Genomic DNA, 19,210 nt, shown 5'->3' on the forward strand with positions numbered 1-19,210 from the left:
AAATTATTATCTACAAAAATACTAAATCTGATACGACACTGTCTAATAAGCTCTCATAAAAGTTCCCTTTCTTATATGTATTTATACTTCTATGGCGACTCAACTAGAGATGTAGGGATATCTCTATGAAAAGGCGGTAAACAGGCGGTCAGGATTCCCGAATGTAATTAAAATGAATTAGAAATAAAGTTTGGGTTCTCGGGATCTCCCGTCTTAGTTCCGCCTAAGCGGGTTTTCTTGAATTTGCCAAATTAAACGTCCTTCGGTATTTATGAGAAACGGTAGATGTGCTCAATTTATAATTCAGAAGCTCAAGTGAATATTTGTCATCTAATGGAAAAATGAGGTGATATTGACATGGAATGCAGTCTAAATTGATTCAACCCATTTGATGTGCAGCCAGAGGATCCCTGTCCAGCTCTGAAAGCTTATCTGCAACCCCACACCCAACACCTAAAGCCTATATATAAGCTCCATGAATCATTTATTCAACAAGCCTTTCAGAGTGCCCATCAGTCTCAGGTAGGCAGGCATCACCATACGCCAGTAAAGCCTTGCGGGACAATGCTGAGGCTAGACGGCGTAGTCGATCGCGGTGTATCTTGCCTGAAGTTGTCGCTGGGATTCGATTGACAGTCACAACGAGGTCGGGTACCATAAATGTAGGAAGCACTTCTTTCAGGGCGGAAAGCACAGTGGCTGCCTTTTTGCGACTCTCGATTGTCGAGGAAGCAAACATCTCATTATTTTCGTTTTGCATAGACTCTGTATAGACGAAGGCGACTAGCATGACGCCGTTATGACCAATATCATCCGATGGAGTGATAGCATCCACAGCCACTCGAGTTGCCGTGGGATATTGTCGTGCGAGCTGTCTTTCAACGTCCGTGAGGTCCATACGCTGCCCTCGGATCTTTACTTCAGTTACATCCTTTCGACGGATGTACTCAAGTGTCCCGTTGGAAGAGTAGCGAACGAGGTCCCCTGTTTTCAAGCAGCGATAGCCATGTGGCGCTGTAGGTCGGATTTGCATGAGCCATGAAGGGGCCGGAATGTAATTTTGGGCCGTACGAGCAGGGTCATTGAGATAACCCCGTCCTAGACTGGGACCTTCCAGCAGCAGTTCACCAACCCCACCAGGTGGTACCAGATCTTCGACGTTGTTGGTGTCTACGATCCAACAGTTCCATGTGTGAGTCGGCAGTCCAATCTCCCGGTAGTTTGAGTTAGGCTTGGTCAGATCAGCAAGCAAGGAGAATGCTGCGGTCTCCGCCAGTCCATACATGCAGTTCACCTGCACTCGTCCTTGCCATTTCTCCAGGTCAAGGGGACCCAGCGCCTCGCCAGCTAGAACCACAACTTGGAGGGAGGGGACCTGGTTGGGATCTAGAAGACGAGATGCAGACGGGGTCAGGGTGATGAAATTGGCGTTCAACATCTGAATAGCTTCGACTAAATTACTCCCCAAATGAAAATCTGGGGCTATACATAAACAAGCTCCATGAATCATGGCCCCAAGGTACTCAGCAACGCAAGCACCAAATGCATGGGAGCTAGACTGCAAGACCCGAGATGATGATGAAAGCGTGAGTTGAGTGGCTGTCGGCTGTGCCCAGGCAGTGCATACCGCAGCATGATCTATAATGACGACTTTGGGATCCCCGCCGGACCCAGAAGTAAAAAGGCCATGGCATGCATCCGATGGTTGTACGTAAACGGATTGAAGATGTGTATCTTTTCCTTCATCATCAGCCAACAGTGGCCTGTCTCCCACCACCAAAACAGGTAAACCCAGTGATCTTGCGCGATTCAGTTCAAGGCCAGAGGTCAACAAAAGCGGGGCTTCAATCTTTGCACAAATCTGTTTCACATAGTCGTCTGCAAACAAGATGTCCATAAGAAGAAAAGCGCCCCCCGCCTTCAAGATACCGAGAATGGCGACCGAAACCCACACAGATCTCTCCATAAAAACGGGTACTATCTTGTCAGGCTGTATCACCTTGAGCTTTACAAGCTGTGTTGCAAGGCGGGAGGAGTACTGGTCAAGCTGATGGTAGGTCAGATGGCCATCCCAAGCAGCGATAGCTGGCTCTGATGGGCGAGATTGGCATTGTGCTACAATGAGATCGTGTACACGGGCATGCACCAAGGAAGGAGGTGGTTGGACTCCTCTCTCCATCAGGTCGGCCAAGCCTTGGGGACAGACAGACCTGAGATCGCCAACAAGAGTGCCCCGAGAGCGACGATTAATGGCAGTCCGGAAAGAATGGCCTAGCTGGTACAACATCATGCGTGTCGTTTCGACGGAGATTGCAGAATGATCCACCAGGGCCTCCACATCTACACCATTTGTTCGGATCTCGCAGTTGATCACAAGAGGTACTTTGCGCGCTTCGATGCTTTGTAAGGCACTGGGATGCTTTTGTTGCCCTTGCCTGACGTTGAGTATATTCCCAAACAAACACCCTGCTGCTATATCTCCACCGAAATCGGATAATTCCCGAGTTGAGGATACACCGAATGTAGACCGGTCCATGATCTTGGTTTCCGTGTTGTTAAGCGCTTCGATCGCTAATTGCTGAGGATCGACTAACAGCCGTAAAGGCAACATGGGCGTGTTGGAAAAATCATTGCTTTCTAATTCAAGAGCAAGACCGAAAACAACATCATCGTTCCCAGTATACCGAGACAGAACGAGAGCCCATGCTAGGGCTAACGCCGCCCCAGCCGAGACAGGATCAAGCTCGCCACATGCGAGATCAATATTCTCCGTGAGTACTTCGAGATTCGATTGCTTGTATAGCGAAGAGACAATCGGGAATGTCGTTGCCGAAAAATCCTTGAATTCACGTCGCCAAAACTGTTCGCTCCGATCGAGGATATTCTCAGCCGATGAGGTATGGTTTCCATTGACTGCCATATTGAAGGCCAGGTGAGAGATAATTCAGAGTTGTGCCTATGTAACAGGGCTCACTCGCGGAGAGGTTGATCAAATGACTGGGTATTCAACCAGATAGTATAAGTGGTTGGGTGTTTGACCCCTGTAAAGCTCCAGGCGCGGAGCTACAGAAAAAGAAAAACGCGCCAGATTCATCAGATGTTGATCTGCAGAGTGCATGGATTCATTCCACAGGGCACCAAAACAACCTTGAGAATATCAAGCAAACATCATAAAAATGTGATAATGTGATATCTCGCAAATAAATTAAGCAATAAATTCATGTAATAATGAAATACCGTGGGTCCAATATTAATTCTGTCAATATCAGATACAAAATACGGAACCTGATCTGAAATTAGGCAGCAAGAGAAGAAGACCTTCGACCTCACTACTATGTATGTAGTAAGGGATTCATTGATGATGTAGCCCTGCATGATGGTGGAGAATCTGAGTACGATGTTAACCAGTGAATGAAGCCAATCAATAGTACAAATGTCGAACAAATAAATCGGTTGCCTGTTATTGGGCTTAACAGAGCATTTACCCTGTCCCTGCCATGCTTCACTCAATTTCATATTGGGATTATTGGCTGGCAGAAAGATCCTTCATTTTAGACTCCCATCTTACCTAAATAGGCAGACATAAACAAGGGAACCCGGAAAGCCAGTACGTAGTATATACAAATGTTTCTGAATTGCCAACTCCTTTGGTTTCACTGTGAAGGTGTACGGAGTAACTTATGTGTAGATGCATTAAATTAATGTAGGTGTTGAGAGAAAATGATTTCATTGTGATAGGATCTGCGTAGATGCATTAAATTAATGTAGGTATCGAGAGCAAATGATTTCATTATGATGGGATCTGCGATCGGTGAACTATATCGTCCAGCAACTATCCATGGAGTTTTGATTTAGCACACCAATTGAGCACTTTGTCGTGCCTAACATAAAGTGTGCCGGTTACGTATTGTTGTGATTAGTTGCTAGATGCAATGATGAATTAGGACCAAGTATATCCTCGGTGTTTTTGTTTCACATCTAGAATCTACAAAGTAGTGCCACCTAGAAATTCCTCAGAATCCTGTGAAGATTATACAAGTCATTCACGGCCTGCTGTGCGAGGTCTTGATAACCGTGGAAACTTCGACGGCCCGGTCCGCGACGGTGGCTACCGAATTTCTAAGTGACTTTTAGTAAATCCTATTTGCTATAGGTAGAAAATAAGAAACAGAAGTATTCTACTCCGGAGTACAGGGGGTATCTATGTTGTAAGGAAATAGTCTATTGAATGATCCATCATAATCCAAGTCATAAACCTACTGTTATACGGAGTACGGAGTACTCCGTTCATACTCCGCACATTGAATCCGGTTGGATAGCAAGAATGCTAGTGAGATCTGTTGCACAGCATATATGAGCTATTATTAATCATGTTTTAAGGACAGAATTACTGAGCCTTCAGTTGGGAATCTAGTTGCCCGGGCACCGACTTGAAAATGAATGATGAACCTATGAACTCCTAAATCGTCTGCTTATGCATCTTGGCATAAGGGACGCCTCCCTCTGCTGAGCTGGGCTGCTTGATCAACACCTCTGCTACCTATAGAGAGACAATAACCCTGTCTGTTATTACCCCATAACTAAGCCCAAACACAATGCAACGGCCATAACAGACAGCTGGTGAATGCAACACAGGTGCATGAAAGATCAGCAAGGGGCTATATACAGTACGATTCGTTATCATATACTCTTTCTGAATTGGCCCCTTGTTTCTTTAATTTCCAAATATCTCAGCGTAGAGCGAGTTTGAACTTTTGAGTTATACTTTCTTATTTGCTCGTTCTTTTTAAAAGGCGACACCGACGTTTGGGGTTTAGAATAGCAAATTTTATGGTCATCCGAGTGTGAATCGACCCTGAACTCCCTTGCGGGCTGTCAGAATGCCGCTAGCTGGAGAAGTGATTGGACTTGAGACAACGCCACAACGTGGTACATCGAGTTCAGACTTTCATGATTTGAATGAATTACCTACTTGTGTCGATAGGAGTTCAGAAAAGTCCCACACCCTGGCAGAAGGTGACGAGAAGGAAAGTTTGAGAAAGCAGCAGGTCGCTAAGCTAGCCCGCAGTTTCTCCATTCAATCAGGCCAACAAAAGCCCCATTTCCTACAGGGTGATGATCGCGAATCCAATCTTAATCCTCTTAGCCCCAACTTCAACGCTAAGCTATGGGCGAAGGCATTCTACGATGCACGACACTCCGCAGAGGGTAGCAGCTCGCGCCGAGTTGCGGGATTTGCGGCCAGAGACTTAGATGTTGGTGGCTACGGTATTGGAGTTGACTATCAGATGAACGTGGGAAATGGGCCTATAAAGCTGCTCAAAGCAGTCGGTGACTTCGTCCGAAAGCACGCAGCAAACGGACACCAGGTCAAGATCCTCCGGGACGTCAATGCATTGGTTCTCCCTGGCGAGCAGTTGTGTGTATTAGGTCCACCGGGATCAGGCTGTTCAACCTTCTTGAAAACAATCAGCGGCAATACATACGGGCTCAACGTCGGGCAGAGTTCCCATTTGAATTATCATGGTATTACTGCCAAGCAGATGGACAACGAATTCCGTGGAGAGGCTGTGTATACCGCAGAACTTGACCACCATTTTCCCAATCTCACAGTGGGTGATACGCTCTATTTTGCAGCCCTTGCTCGTGCACCTCGTATAGTTCCAAGTGGCATGAGCCGCGAGGTCTACGCCCGTCACCAACGTGACGTCATCATGGCCATGTTTGGAATCAGCCACACAATCAATACCAAAGTTGGCAGCGACCTTGTGCGTGGTGTCAGCGGAGGAGAGAGGAAACGGGTGACAATTGCAGAAGTAGCCTTGACCTACGCCCCGCTGCAATGCTGGGACAACAGCACCCGCGGCTTGGATAGTTCTAATGCAGTGGAGTTTTGTAAAACACTGCGGATGCAGAGTGATGTGTTCGGGATTGCCTCGTGCGTTGCAATCTATCAGGCACCACAGGCCGCCTACGAGGTAAGAAATACGAGGGGCTTGGCTTACTCTTTTCTTCAACTCATACTAATAAACTCTAGTGCTTTGACAAGGTGACTGTTTTCTATGAAGGCAGGCAGATATACTTTGGCAGGGCTTCAAGAGCCAAACAGTACTTCGAAAATCTTGGATTTGAATGCCCAGAAGCTCAAACAACTCCTGATTTCTTGACTTCGATGACCAGCCCTGTCGAGCGAATTGTCCGACCTGGGGTGAACACGGCGGTCCCCCAGACCCCTGACGAATTCGCCGAGTGTTGGAAGAATAGCAACGAGCACAAAGAACTCCTCTTGAAGATTGAGGAATTCAATTCCCAGCATCCATGTCATGGTGATGATTCAAAGCAATTTGCCTTGTCGTTGAAGAACGACAAGTCACGGTGGCAGCGCGAGAAGTCCCCATACACGATCTCATATGCGGCCCAGATTCGATTGTGCCTATGGCGAGGCATGTTACAAACCAAAAATGAGATTAGTGTCCCCATCTCTATGCTCACAATCAGTGCTGTGGAAATCTTGATTGTCTCCAGTCTTTACTACAATATGCCAAACGACACTTCTTCCTTCTTCCTCCGCGGCTCATTTATCTTCATCATGGTTCTTCTGAACACCTTCACTACCTTGCTTGAAATCATGACTCTCTATGCCAAGCGTGACATCGTGGAGAAACACAGTCGATACGCATTTTACCATCCCAGTGCCGAGGCGCTTGCCGCCATCATCACCGACTTACCCTATAAAATTATCCTCTCTATCTCCATGAATGTTATCAGTTATTTTATGGCCAATCTTCGACGGGAGCCTGGCCCATTCTTCTTTTACCTGCTGGTCTCATTCACCTGTATGATGTGTCTTTCGATGGCATTCCGGCTGTTAGGCTCTATCACCAAGACCATGGCTCAGGCTATGGTGCCGGCATCAATCCTCGTCCTTGCAGTATTGTTGTATACTGGGTTCGCCATATCTGTACCAAACATGCGTGGCTGGGCATCATGGATCCGGTGGATCAATCCTGTATCTTACGCCTTTGAAGCATTGATGACGAACGAATTCCATGGGCGAGATTTTCCATGCACTGAGTTCGTGCCATCTGGACCTGGTTATGAGCATATTCTTCCATTCCAACAGACCTGCACAGCACATGGGTCAGTTGCTGGCTCCGCCACGGTTAGCGGCATAGCTTTCTATGAGAGTTCCTACTCTTATTCATATGGGCACCGCTGGCGAAATGAGGGCATTATCATTGCATTCATGGTTCTGTTTGCTGTTGTCCACCTTTGGCTATCTGACATTATTAGTGCCGAGCGCTCCAGGGGTGAGGTGCTGGTGTTCCAACGGAGCAAGTTGCTCAAAACAAAGGCGAGGCCTCAGAAAATCGACGAGGAGCATTTGGGAGCAGAGCTGATCCCATATGAAGCATCGAGTGATTCTAACTCAAAAGTTAACGTTGAGAAGCAACAATCTGTGTTCCATTGGGAAAATGTTTGCTACGATATCCAAATCAAAGGCGAAACTCGGCGGATCTTGGACAATGTTGATGGATGGATTCAGCCGGGAACATTGACTGCACTGATGGTAAGTGTCGTATCCCTACCTTCAGCATCCCGCACGAGAGAAGCTAAAAGTCTCATCGTCTCTTGAAACCCACCAGCTAGAATGAATGAATACTAACCAGAGGTTGTATCAGGGAGTTTCTGGAGCCGGCAAAACGACTCTTTTAGACGTCCTCGCCAACCGCGTCACGACAGGTGTCATCACAGGGGACATGCTTGTAGATGGCCTAAAGCGTGATGAGTCGTTCCAACGGCAAACAGGATATGCCCAGCAGCAAGATATCCATCTTCACACCTCCACCGTGCGTGAGGCACTGGTGTTCAGTGCCCTACTTCGACAGCCGCCAAATTATACACGCGAAGAAAAGCTGGATTACGTGGATCAGATTATTGGCTTGCTAGGTATGGAGGAGTATGCCGATGCTGTCGTTGGCGTGCCTGGGGAGGGACTTAACGTCGAACAACGGAAGCGTTTGACAATTGGGGTTGAGCTTGTCGCACGTCCCAAGTTGCTTGTCTTTCTTGACGAACCGACGTCGGGCCTGGATAGTCAGACTTCATGGTCTATTTGCAACCTGATAAAGAAGCTAACTCGTAACGGACAAGCTATTCTTTGTACAATTCACCAACCGTCTGCGATGCTTTTCGAGTGTTTTGATCGATTGCTCCTCCTGGCAAAAGGCGGGAGAACAGTTTATTTTGGAGAAATCGGCCAAAATTCAAAAGTTCTCATGGACTATTTTATTCGCAATGGCGGAGAGGCCTGTCCAGCGACAGCCAATCCCGCGGAGCATATGCTGAAAATTATCGGAGCCGCCCCTGGAGCACACACTGAGGTCGACTGGCATGCCATTTGGCGCGAAAGCCCGGAATACCAGAATATTGGAAAGGAGCTTGCCAAGCTGCGAGAGCTCGCCAGTGAAGCTTCGGGTGTGGTAAATGCACACGATCCATCCAGCTATCAGGAGTTCTCCGCGCCGATGACCACGCAATTTATGGTCGTTGGGCGTCGTGTGTTCCAACAGTACTGGCGTTCGCCTGGATATATCTACTCCAAAGCGCAGCTCGCTATCCTCTCGGTAGGCCACAACGCAACATCCTATGCACTTCCGAAGACAAAGGCAAAGCTGACCTAACTGCCCTTTGTAGGCATTGCTTATTGGATTTTCCTTCTTCATGGGGGACAATACTTACCAAGGACTGCAAAATCAGATGTTCGGCGTTTTCATCGTCTTGTTCGTCCTGATGCACCTGATATTTCAGACACTTCCCGCCTTCGTGACGCAGCGGACATTGTATGAAGCCCGCGAGCGCCAGTCAAAAACATACGCTTGGCAAGCCTTCCTTTTAACCAACATGTTCGTTGAGGTGGCGTGGTACATGGTAAGCGTGGCCGAGCATCCCTTCTCTCTCGAACAAATTTTTTTCTGTGTTGCTTTCTCCACTACCCAATACTAACATGCAATACTGTAACATTAGCTCCTGTCCGTCTTTACCTTCCTTTGCTGGTATTATCCTCTTGGCTGCTATCGGAACGCCGAGGTGACCGACTCGGTGAATTCTCGCAGCACCCTCATCTTCCTGCTAATCTGGGTCACTTTCATCTGGGCTAGCACGTTCGGGCACATGCTGATCTCGGGTATTGATAACGTCGAAGTTGCCTCCTCCATTGCCACTTTGATCGTTTTCGTCTGTTACTGTTTATGCGGTCTGCTCGTTCCCCCATCCGCAATGCCGCACTTCTGGAAGTGGGTCTACCGCGTAGATCCGTTCACATACCTTGTCACTGGATTCATCTCAACCAGTCTTGCCCAGGCACCCATGCACTGCGCTGACAACGAATACCTGACATTCATTGCGCCGCAGAATCAGAGCTGCGCTCAGTACATGCGGGGCTATATCAATGACAATGGCGGTGCCCTCCTCAATCCTGACGCAATTGGCAACGGCGAAGACTGCCGGTACTGCCAATTTACCGAGACAGATCAGTTCCTTGCAAATCTCGGGGCTGATTTCTCGCAGCGGTGGATGGCCTTTGGTGTGCTGTGGGCGTATGTGGCATTCAACGTTTTCATGGCGGTTTTCCTCTATTGGCTTCTTCGTGTGCCGAGGAAGAGCAAGAAGTAGGGACCGCGCTCCTGTATGTGTATGTGGAAGTGTGTGTCCGGGCATCGATTTTTCATAAGAAGCAAGGTTGGAGAGAAGAGTTGCATGGAAAGATGGAAAATCTGGATGGTGGCCTCCTGGTGCATCTTAAAAAATATTGTCTTTCAGTTAATTGGTGGAATATGTAGTTTGTTAATTGTTATAGATCCCCAACCAAACGAGAATATCACCAACCCTCGTATGTCCAGGGTAAGAAGGGTCGCATCTTGTTTTTGATAGGAAAGCCTGTTCCCGTGACGCTATAGAATGCATGTGTTCTCATAATTCTCGTAGCGAAAAAAACCCCTTTATACATTCTATTTCACACTTATTTAGTTGCAGTGATCGTCACTACCTATGAATCCCACTAGTTACCTACTTGTTAGTTAGTATTTCAATAAAATGCCCAATTGAAATTCCATTACCAAGTAGATTATCAGTCACCTCCGAAGTATAGCTATTGATATAATGAAATAGACCAAGTATGTAGTGTGTGTGTGTGTGTGTGTGTGATTCATATAGAAATGGGCCGTTGGATGCAAAAGATATGACGAAGAAGACAAACAGTGCAAACGCACGTGATCATATCTTTCAACGGAGCTGTCTGTTTAGAATGTTCTCTGAGAAGCCGTGCTTGTTAATTTCAGTGTTCATGGGAACGGGGGAGCTTCGGATGCGTCATGCTAATTGATCTGTACAATCATTTGACGGTTTTTCCTTTGTGCACCCGCCGAACTGGCACTTGCGCCGGTGAGAATTGAGTTGCATTCAAAGATACCCAACTTCCTTACGTTCTGTGCTTCAATACTTCTTATGATACCCATTTTTTCGGACAGATTTGACTATACCTAACCTTCAATTACTCTTCACAACCTAATCTGGCAATCCTTTTCATTTTACCATGGCGACACCCTCCGCAAAACCTGGCGCAACGCCAACTCATCTCTCCTCTCCCCATCCAGCCTCCGCTCCTCTCTCTCGATCTCTCGCCCATAAATCGCCTTCAATGAGAACACCGACAGGCTCAGGACCTGCCCATGCGCATCACACGAGTGTCTCGTCCCACCAATATGCTACCCCTCTCGCCGTCCCTAGTGGGGTTGACGACACTGTCAATTTCAGCTCACCTTCGGCTCTCTTGGCGCTTGGTGGATATACCGGCATCAGTCCTTCTCCTGCAGTACATGATGGTCTTGTTAGTGCGGGCATGAACGAGAGCGACATTCAAAACCTCGGGATGCAGGGAATTAAGCTTGGAGTCGCGCGCGACAATGACGAAGAGCAGAGACATCGCGTCGAGGAGGTCGTTCAGCTTCTGCGGGCCCGAGTCTCTGGTAGAGGAGTTTCACGCGAAAGCGTGGAGCGGCTAAGTCGACTCGAAGATTTCGAGTCCATTTGGCAGGATGATAATCTCAACATTGCCGGTAACTTCGTCGATCTTGAGATCGATTTTTACCCTGGCCAGGATGTCGTCAAAGACGTCAGTCTACGATATGCCACGCCTGAATACACGGAAGGTGTGCGACGCGAGGAAGCGACAGCGGTCTTGAAACGTACCCTCGCCCAGTCCCCGGAAGACGCCGAATGCGGGAAATGGAGATCACTTCAAAAGTTCCATGAAAATCTACAATGGCTTGCAAAACTTGACAAACTCAGCCAGGAGGTGAACTGCTTTGAAGCCCTGGAGAATCTCGAAGAGAACTTCAGGCGGATCTGGGTCGAAGAAAGCAAGAATGGGAAGCACGGCGGCGAGTATCAACATCTTTGCGCAGGTGTCCTCGGACGTCCCACCATGCATAAGGGGACTCGAATCGGGCTCGGGTTGGAATATTGGGTTGAACAAGCCAAAGTCCTGGATGCGAAGCGGAGTCTACCATCTCCGGATGCTATGGAGATTGACCCGCAACATGATCAAAGCTCAAAGGGCGAGTTGGACGATCAAGGCAGATCATGGACTGTCATGATTGAATGCGAGGAGGGGTATCCGTCACTGCGCATTTCAAAGGAATGGGTTGGGAGTGAAGTTTTTACTGCGGGTGAAAGCACTGAATTGCTTCCATCAAATGGTGCCGCTGGCTCTGTGAACTGGCTTGATCCTCCGCAGACCACACGGTTGACCCATGGCAACCATGACCCCATGGCGTTGGACTCTAGTATGCTGGAATCATCGCCACCCAACCGCCGGTTCGTCGGCAAACTTGAGCCCGCACTCGACGTTCCCATTCTTGCAGCCTCTGAGATTTATCGTCAGCTCGGTATGCAGCTACCACAAGAGTTTAAGATGATCACCTACGATGCATTGTTGGTATCGGAATCTTCACCGTTGACGTCACCGGTTTCATCCCCTCAAATTGGTCGTAGAAAGCGCCGGATGTCAGTGCATGCTGTTGACTCAAAGGGCGAACAATATACGAAACAACATAATTACACTTTCCAATCCTTTGAGTCCATTACTGGTTGCACCATCCGTGACCTACCCTTCTCGCACCCCCGACAGCTCGCAGATATCCTTCCGGTATGTATGTTCTTGCCCGATATTGTCTTTCACTAACCCGGTTTAGATCCTCCGGCAGTATGCCGTGTTGGCCAATTTGATTCGGAAGACGTTCCATCTTCCTTCCAACCAGGCCAACGCAACTGAGTCGTCAAATGCAACCCCCAAAAATACCCGCGCTGCTCCTATCCAAACCCCAGACCTCTTCGCCGGCCACGACGGGCCCCTAATTCTGAACAACGATGATCCTAACGAGGAGAGACTGAATCTGCTGCTTGGCCTGAGTAACTCGGATGATAGCAAGAATAACTCCGGAGTTGAAAGTTCAACTCCCTCCAGTGGAGGAAAGAGTTCCAATAAACTGTCCGTGGACGACGTCAAAGTCGACGTGACATTGCGTATTCAACTCGGTCAAGCTCCTGCTCTCATGTTACTCATCACAGACCAGAGGAACCACAACGAGACTCCCGAAGCCGCCCGATCCATTCAAACCTCCAGACAAATCGCAATTTGTTTTGAAGTCGGGCTGAACGGCCATATCTCAGTTGTGGATACTGCTGGATTGGTGGACGGGGAAACGGGCGGTGACACTGAAATGCAGGGCATGGATAACCATGATTCAGGGCTCCAGGATGTACAAAAGAAGATTGCCAGAGTGCTCGAGGTCTCGCAAGACTTGAGCATCTTGGTTGAGTGGGTACTACGTTGGATGCAACAGCGGGCTGGCAATGGGTGAGATCCAGTGCCAATGACATACAAATTTCTTATATTCCCAGGCCAAAGCATTTCTAGTCTCGCAATTTCTCATGACTCATGCTTGACATTGATATGCAACCCGCTAAGGTGCAGTTGTACATTGGTCGCAATGTACACTGTGGTTAGTGTAAGACCTTACTAGCTGAAGTATCAGTTGGCGCTCGGGGTACTCTGCCATCCAAGCGGCTTCGGGCCTTTTCTGCCACATGATCTATATAATGCGAGCTACTGGTTGGCTACTTGTCACCAGTTTCCACTTGATTGCAATCTGAATATCTAATTTCAAGGTAATCTCAAGCAAATACTAGATCACCTAATGTGACTGGTGATATATATAATCAACATCATTTGATTTCTAAAACAAGTTGGAACTTCCACAAAGGTCCCAAGGGTTTCTAGCTTTGTATATCGGTTTACTAAATCGCCGGGGCGGAGAGAGCCTCAAGATACTATGGTTCCATGAGAACTCTTAATTCACTTGCGTTAAAGTGAACACCACCGAACTACATGTTTGCTTCCGCTTCGTGTATTCCACATTCACCACCTATCTCGAACTTGTATGTTTTAATGGACTTTGTAATGTGGTATTTCTTTGCTCTTCTTTTATCCTAAAAGTTAAAATGAAACGATCTTTGCAAAATAACGCATATGGGCGTATACCTATGCATGTGTACCTAAGCAAAATGTGGCCGTTTGTTTCAGAGTCGATCAGATAAAGTCTAGGCCCTAAATATGATGCGGGGTTCGTGGGCCCGGGCCTACATTGTGCGTCACTTCTAGGGTTCTAATGAGTTACTTGGAACATGACACTATACAACATAGATCAGGACGAAATAGTTGACTGGATGGTTAGAGTGAATACCAAGATGTACTGTGCCTAGATTGATCAGTTGTATCTGCATTTTAAGAGAGTTGGGCGTCAATAAGAGCCTATGCCGATCATGTTATACAATGTTGTACAGAGTAGACGCGTTGACTGTCTCAAATCACAGCCGAAGGCCCAGATGTGGTATACTTTAGACCTGTATAATAAATAAATGAGGCATTAGATCTCAATTTACCCGGTCAACGGATCTGCTAGGTGCAAGGGATATCATACCAGCGACATTTATTGGCTTATGAGGCATTATTCGGATTTTGGTTTTAACACGCATCAGAAAGTGAGTGTTTAGCGCCGACCATTCGTGTGGTTAACCATAAATGGACGCTTTGAGGCTTTTACTATTGCCCCCAAGTTATACGGGGCTATCTATGTCATAGTCCACGACTACGACTTGGCGGTCAAGAAACCAGCTTTTCTGTCCGTATTTTCATTTTTATTATATAACACTTGTTTTCATTTTGTGTGGATTATGGAAGCGAGTACTCCGTACTCTAGGATCTAGATAATCAAATGTGATTATAGGCTGCGAAGTTCGATGCCAGTATAAAGTCTTGGCATGAGGGTTACTATAATTGAACGGCCTGGTGATCTGTATCAGAAACAGTACTCCGTATTTTGTTGAAGATCAAACTGGTCTATGGAGTATCCATGTGTCATATCCACCCCTCGTTCCGCTTTTGAGAATTCCGATGAGGCATTTTGCTGCATAGTTTCCCTATAAAACGCTCAAAATATGTTTGTAGGATAGGGAAGTCGGCTATTGCTGGTAAGATATGGACCATCTGACCTGATTTAAATCGATTCGGCAAATAAGGAGAAAGCAATTACGTGAATATCAGTTGAATGTGCGATATTCTAGTCAGCGCGGTTTGTCACTGGCGCTAAGAGCCAATGAGAGGGGAGCGATAAGAAAGGGGGTCGTCGATCTATAAGGGATTGGGATTTGATATTCGACATTTCATCTTATTTCTCTCATTTAGTATGCACGAATTATATTGATTTATTTGCATTTTATACCTTTAATAGACTACATTTATTCACTTTATAGGTAGAGTACTTACAACCTAGTTAGGTACTACGATGTACGCTACATACTGGTATGCTGTACTCCGTCCACAGTACTACGCACAGCCCCCGGACTTGCCCGGTGACTAAGCCCGAATCTAGATGTCTCAGTATTCATGGATGCTATTAATATACCAACTTCGTACAGTTCGAGGCAAACTCTTCAGATTTTATGGCTCTAAGTTACTCCGTAGATAATTCGGTATTGCACTAAAACTATACGAAAACCAAAACCTGGAGAAATGAGGACAGGGCTGAAGATCGGAACCTCAGCCACTCAGTCACCTTGGATTCCTGAAACTCCCGACATTTGCCAGTCTTCCATTTGCCGGAGAAAATACGGGGGAAGGAGATCTCGTCGCCACTTTTATTATTCTTGGAGAATCCCTGACCTAAATTTCCCGAGATGCATCTCTTGTGCACCCACATATAAGAATATTAAACTTCGATCTCTGAGTGTTCTTACCTAAGAAAACCCATCCAAAATCCCCCACGGACTTGTGACTCTTACAGTACATAATTGAAATCACACATATGAATAACCGAAATGCCTCGTTGACCTATAATACTGCCTTGATTCTCTTATCCATGGCCGGTGTCGGGGTGGTCCTCGCAAAATGGTCTGATTGGTCGAACTGATGAATCGCCGGGGGTTTCGAGAACGTTTTGCCACGGTCCACCCCACTGGCCTGAATATGACTTGATCGATCCCAGTTGCGGCGTGGCTGGCTTCTCCAGTCAATGGAGTTTGTGCGGACCTTGTATTACAGAGGTATAGTGGATGTACTCTGTACCGGTCCGACTCGCGTGATAATGTACATATGGATTGTGTGGGTACCTGTCCATCCTGCTGCAGGAACAAGATATCCCAAAGATATCGAAAGGGCGCGTGTATGTTGTAAAGGGTATAGTATAGGTACGGAGTACTTAGCAAAACAACGACGTTCTAGCCATATGACATGCCATGCGATAACGAATCGCGCTATTGTTATTTGGTGATACCTCCGAGGGCTCTCAGGAACGGCGGAGTACTTAGCCGTTCGCGTGATACAGTTCTGATAGCTATTCTCGCGACGCGCGCCTGATTAAAATTGTAAGATAAAAGCATGTATATTATTACAATCTAGTGGGGTGAAAGAGTCCATCTAACCAATTCACCTTGCTTTTTCGTCTCGAATACACTTCCCCCATGCACTTGCGGGATTTGCACCTGATATGTGCTCGGCCCGGGGGTCCTGGCGGCGGTTGCTAAGAAGCGTGACCAACCTATCACTATCTGTTTAGCACGAATATTTACAATTTGAGGGCTGGGAAGATGTGTATCTGAGTGGGATGAATCTCCGGATAAGACGTGGAGGTGCTCTATTTCGGAGAGAATTCCGCAGGATAAGAACACCAAATCTGGGAAAGGCCATGCGCTATGTTCGGCCCTACATCTAACATACCCTGTAATCCGTCCCTATCCTATATATCTTATCGGTCCAACGGGAGAAGAAGGATTGCTCATATTATTGCATTTCATAGAGTTTCATTACAAGACCAGACGGCTGATTGGGCGCTAGTTAGGGCTATCGCCAGTCAGCACACACGGAGACTTGACTGGTTCGGGTGGCGGGAGCGGTTTGGTAGACATCAGAAAGATGCGGAGGTGAAAGTCTGGAGAAGAGCTACAATTGTGCGGGAGTACGGAGAAAACGGAGAGAATATAGTGCTAGTGGCATCTAGATTCGAATATAATACATCAAAATGGTATAAGAAGTAGATCTTTCGGCGAGGACCGGCAAAGAGTGTCTAGATGATGCGAAGATGATGACACGGAAGTTAACGAGTGGCGCTGAATTCGGTAAAAAGTTGAAACTTCAACTTTCACAGGCTATGGCGTTCCCCTCGGCTGTAAAAAGAAAAAAGAAAAAGGTGCTTTTGACATAGTCGATGTTTCTATTTCGATATTGAGGCATTAAAAATGTGTTATATTGGAATAATTGGAGGTATTTACGGACTAAAATAGAGTGAGGCCTTTTTTTTTTCCTTTTTCCCTTTTTCTTTTTTTTCTTTTTTTTGTTTCCCTAACGACAACCGGTTTTAGGAGAGGGATTGCCGACTACGCGCACCCTTTGTATGAGGTACTTTATCGGTACCCCGTATCGGGCCAGAGCTTTACAGATATAATACAGCGCTTAACCCTTTTAGGAAGTGGCTGAGCCGCGCCTTCCTGATTTTGCCAAGAAAATACCAAAAAATACCAAAAGATTAAAAAATTAAAAAAAGAGTTTCCCAAAAAAGAAAGTCAGTGACTAAATTTAAATTCTTTAAATTCTTTTTTTCCCAAAGGTTATCATCCCTCTCTTGCCCCTCCACATCTTTAAAACTCATTCTCTCCTCCTTTGGATTCTCCCATTCAATTTGCTTTTCCATTCTTGAGGTCTCTTCGTGTTTACCTTCCTTCGGGACTACCAAAAGTTGCTTGATTGCTTGACCCGTTCACACAACACACATACCCATATTCATTATGGTACGAGTCATCGCTTCCTCGCTATGTGGAACCAAGTCTGACCTTTTCTTCTTCTCTACAGGCGTCCGAATCTGCAACTGTCGTCTCCAACACGGGGAATGTGCGTTTGATTCTTGATTTTGGATTTCCACAATGGCCTTCGAGCCAGAGAGGAATGACATATACTGACTTGACGTGGGGAAACAGCTCATGAAGTACATGAACCTTGACCAGCGTGGTCGCGTTCAAGCTGAATACGTTTGGATTGATTCCAACGGTGGCACTCGCTCTAAGACAAAGGTATGACTCATCTCCAATCTGGGACCCAGGTTTTATCTCCTGTGGGCTACACACTGGACTTCAGAGATTGTGGTTGCTGCATGTTCTTATCTGGAATCCTCTCTCGGGCCCTCGGACCTCGATAAGCCCTGTGCACGGGGATTCTTGATTTAGCAAGCGACGCAGCCACCCGCCGTCACGTGAGATAGCGCTCCTTCGGAACAACTCACTAACTTGGATCGTTCACAGACTCTTTTCAAGCCCGTCACAAGTGTTGACGAGCTTCCCGAATGGAACTTCGACGGTTCCTCCACCAACCAGGCCCCCGGTGACAACTCCGATGTCTACCTTCGCCCCGTCGCATACTACCCCGACCCCTTCCGCCAGGGTGACAACATCCTTGTCCTCTGCGAGACCTGGGATGCCGATGGAAGCCCCAACAAGTTCAACTACCGCCACGAAGCCAACCGTCTGATGGAGACCAACGCCGACGAGGGCTTCTGGTTCGGTCTTGAGCAGGAGTACACTCTCCTCGGCACTGATGGGTGGCCTTACGGCTGGCCCCGTGGCGGTTTCCCCGGTGCCCAGGGTCCCTACTACTGCGGTGTCGGTACCGGCAAGGTCTACTGCCGTGATATCGTCGAGGCTCACTACCGTGCCTGCTTGTACGCCGGTATTAACATCTCCGGTATCAACGCTGAGGTTATGCCTTCCCAGTGGGAGTACCAGGTCGGCCCCTGCCCCGGTATCGATAGTAAGTTTTGCACCCAAACCCCGGGAATTGAGCATCTTGACTAACTGTTTCTCAGTGGGTGATCACCTCTGGATGTCCCGTTTCCTTCTCCACCGTGTCGCTGAAGAGTTCGGCGTTCGTATCTCCTTCGACCCCAAGCCCATCAAGGGTGAGTGGAACGGTGCCGGTCTTCACTCCAACGTTTCCACCAACGCCACTCGTGCCGAAGGTGGTATGAAGGTTATTGAGGCTGTCATGAAGAAGTTCGAGGCCCGCCACGTTGAGCACATCGCCGTCTACGGTGAGGGTAACGAGGAGCGTCTCACCGGTCGCCACGAGACCGGCAGCATCGACAAGTTCTCTTACGGTGTTGCTGACCGTGGTGGCTCCATCCGTATCCCCCGCCAGTGTGCCAAGGACGGCAAGGGTTACTTCGAGGATCGTCGCCCCGCGTCGAACGCTGATCCCTACCAGATCACCGGTATCATCGTTGAGACTATGTGTGGTGGCCTCTAAATGGATAGAAGGAATCATTTGGTCTTAGCGCTCCGATACCCTCGGCGTCAACCTGGGAGTCGGACCAGAGCGGCCTGACTGCGTGAGGGAGCCCCCATAGATGTTCTGTGATCTGCCTTTTCTCTCTTCCTCTTCCTGTCTTTCTTCTCGTGTTCTATCCTTTCCTTTCTCCCGGTTACAGTGTCCGCTTATTGCGTTACTGCTGGCCCTCCCTCGTTGCACCAGCCGCATATTTTTTTTTCTGTTTCTCTCGACTGCCCTTCACAGGGTAATGTGACACGTACAATAGCATAGAATATT

At 47.5% G+C, this 19,210-nt stretch overlaps 5 protein-coding genes across 5 annotated transcripts; 4 read left to right on the forward strand and 1 right to left on the reverse strand.

The window, feature by feature from the left end:
- Nucleotides 1-484: 484 nt before the first annotated feature.
- Nucleotides 485-2,920, reverse strand: PEX2_105670 (AMP-dependent synthetase/ligase; the record flags this gene model as incomplete). Its single annotated transcript, XM_016747835.1, has 1 exon — nt 485-2,920. The coding sequence occupies one exon, from the start codon at nt 2,918-2,920 to the stop codon at nt 485-487; it is 2,436 nt and encodes an 811-aa protein (XP_016593322.1).
- Nucleotides 2,921-4,880: 1,960 nt separating this feature from the next.
- PEX2_105680 (putative ABC multidrug transporter) lies at nt 4,881-9,675 on the forward strand (the record flags this gene model as incomplete). Its single annotated transcript, XM_016747836.1, has 5 exons — nt 4,881-5,978; nt 6,038-7,570; nt 7,683-8,627; nt 8,698-8,931; nt 9,028-9,675. The coding sequence occupies 5 exons, from the start codon at nt 4,881-4,883 to the stop codon at nt 9,673-9,675; spliced, it is 4,458 nt and encodes a 1,485-aa protein (XP_016593323.1).
- A 919-nt stretch (nt 9,676-10,594) lies between these two features.
- PEX2_105690 (RNA polymerase II mediator complex middle subunit MED1) lies at nt 10,595-12,923 on the forward strand (the record flags this gene model as incomplete). The annotated part of the gene is made up of 2 exons (XM_016747837.1): nt 10,595-12,208; nt 12,255-12,923. The coding sequence occupies 2 exons, from the start codon at nt 10,595-10,597 to the stop codon at nt 12,921-12,923; spliced, it is 2,283 nt and encodes a 760-aa protein (XP_016593324.1).
- A 3,388-nt stretch (nt 12,924-16,311) lies between these two features.
- On the forward strand, nt 16,312-16,653 carry PEX2_105700 (uncharacterized protein; the record flags this gene model as incomplete). The annotated part of the gene is made up of 1 exon (XM_016747838.1): nt 16,312-16,653. One exon carries the CDS (start codon nt 16,312-16,314, stop codon nt 16,651-16,653), a length of 342 nt encoding a protein of 113 aa, XP_016593325.1.
- Nucleotides 16,654-17,400: 747 nt separating this feature from the next.
- glnA (glutamate--ammonia ligase) lies at nt 17,401-18,910 on the forward strand (the record flags this gene model as incomplete). Its single annotated transcript, XM_016747839.1, has 5 exons — nt 17,401-17,403; nt 17,465-17,503; nt 17,590-17,682; nt 17,911-18,415; nt 18,471-18,910. 5 exons carry the CDS (start codon nt 17,401-17,403, stop codon nt 18,908-18,910), a joined length of 1,080 nt encoding a protein of 359 aa, XP_016593326.1.
- Nucleotides 18,911-19,210: the final 300 nt, after the last annotated feature.

The sequence above is a fragment of the Penicillium expansum genome, assembly GCF_000769745.1.
Source record: "Penicillium expansum strain MD-8 chromosome Unknown contig362, whole genome shotgun sequence".
Taxonomy (NCBI): domain Eukaryota; kingdom Fungi; phylum Ascomycota; class Eurotiomycetes; order Eurotiales; family Aspergillaceae; genus Penicillium; species Penicillium expansum.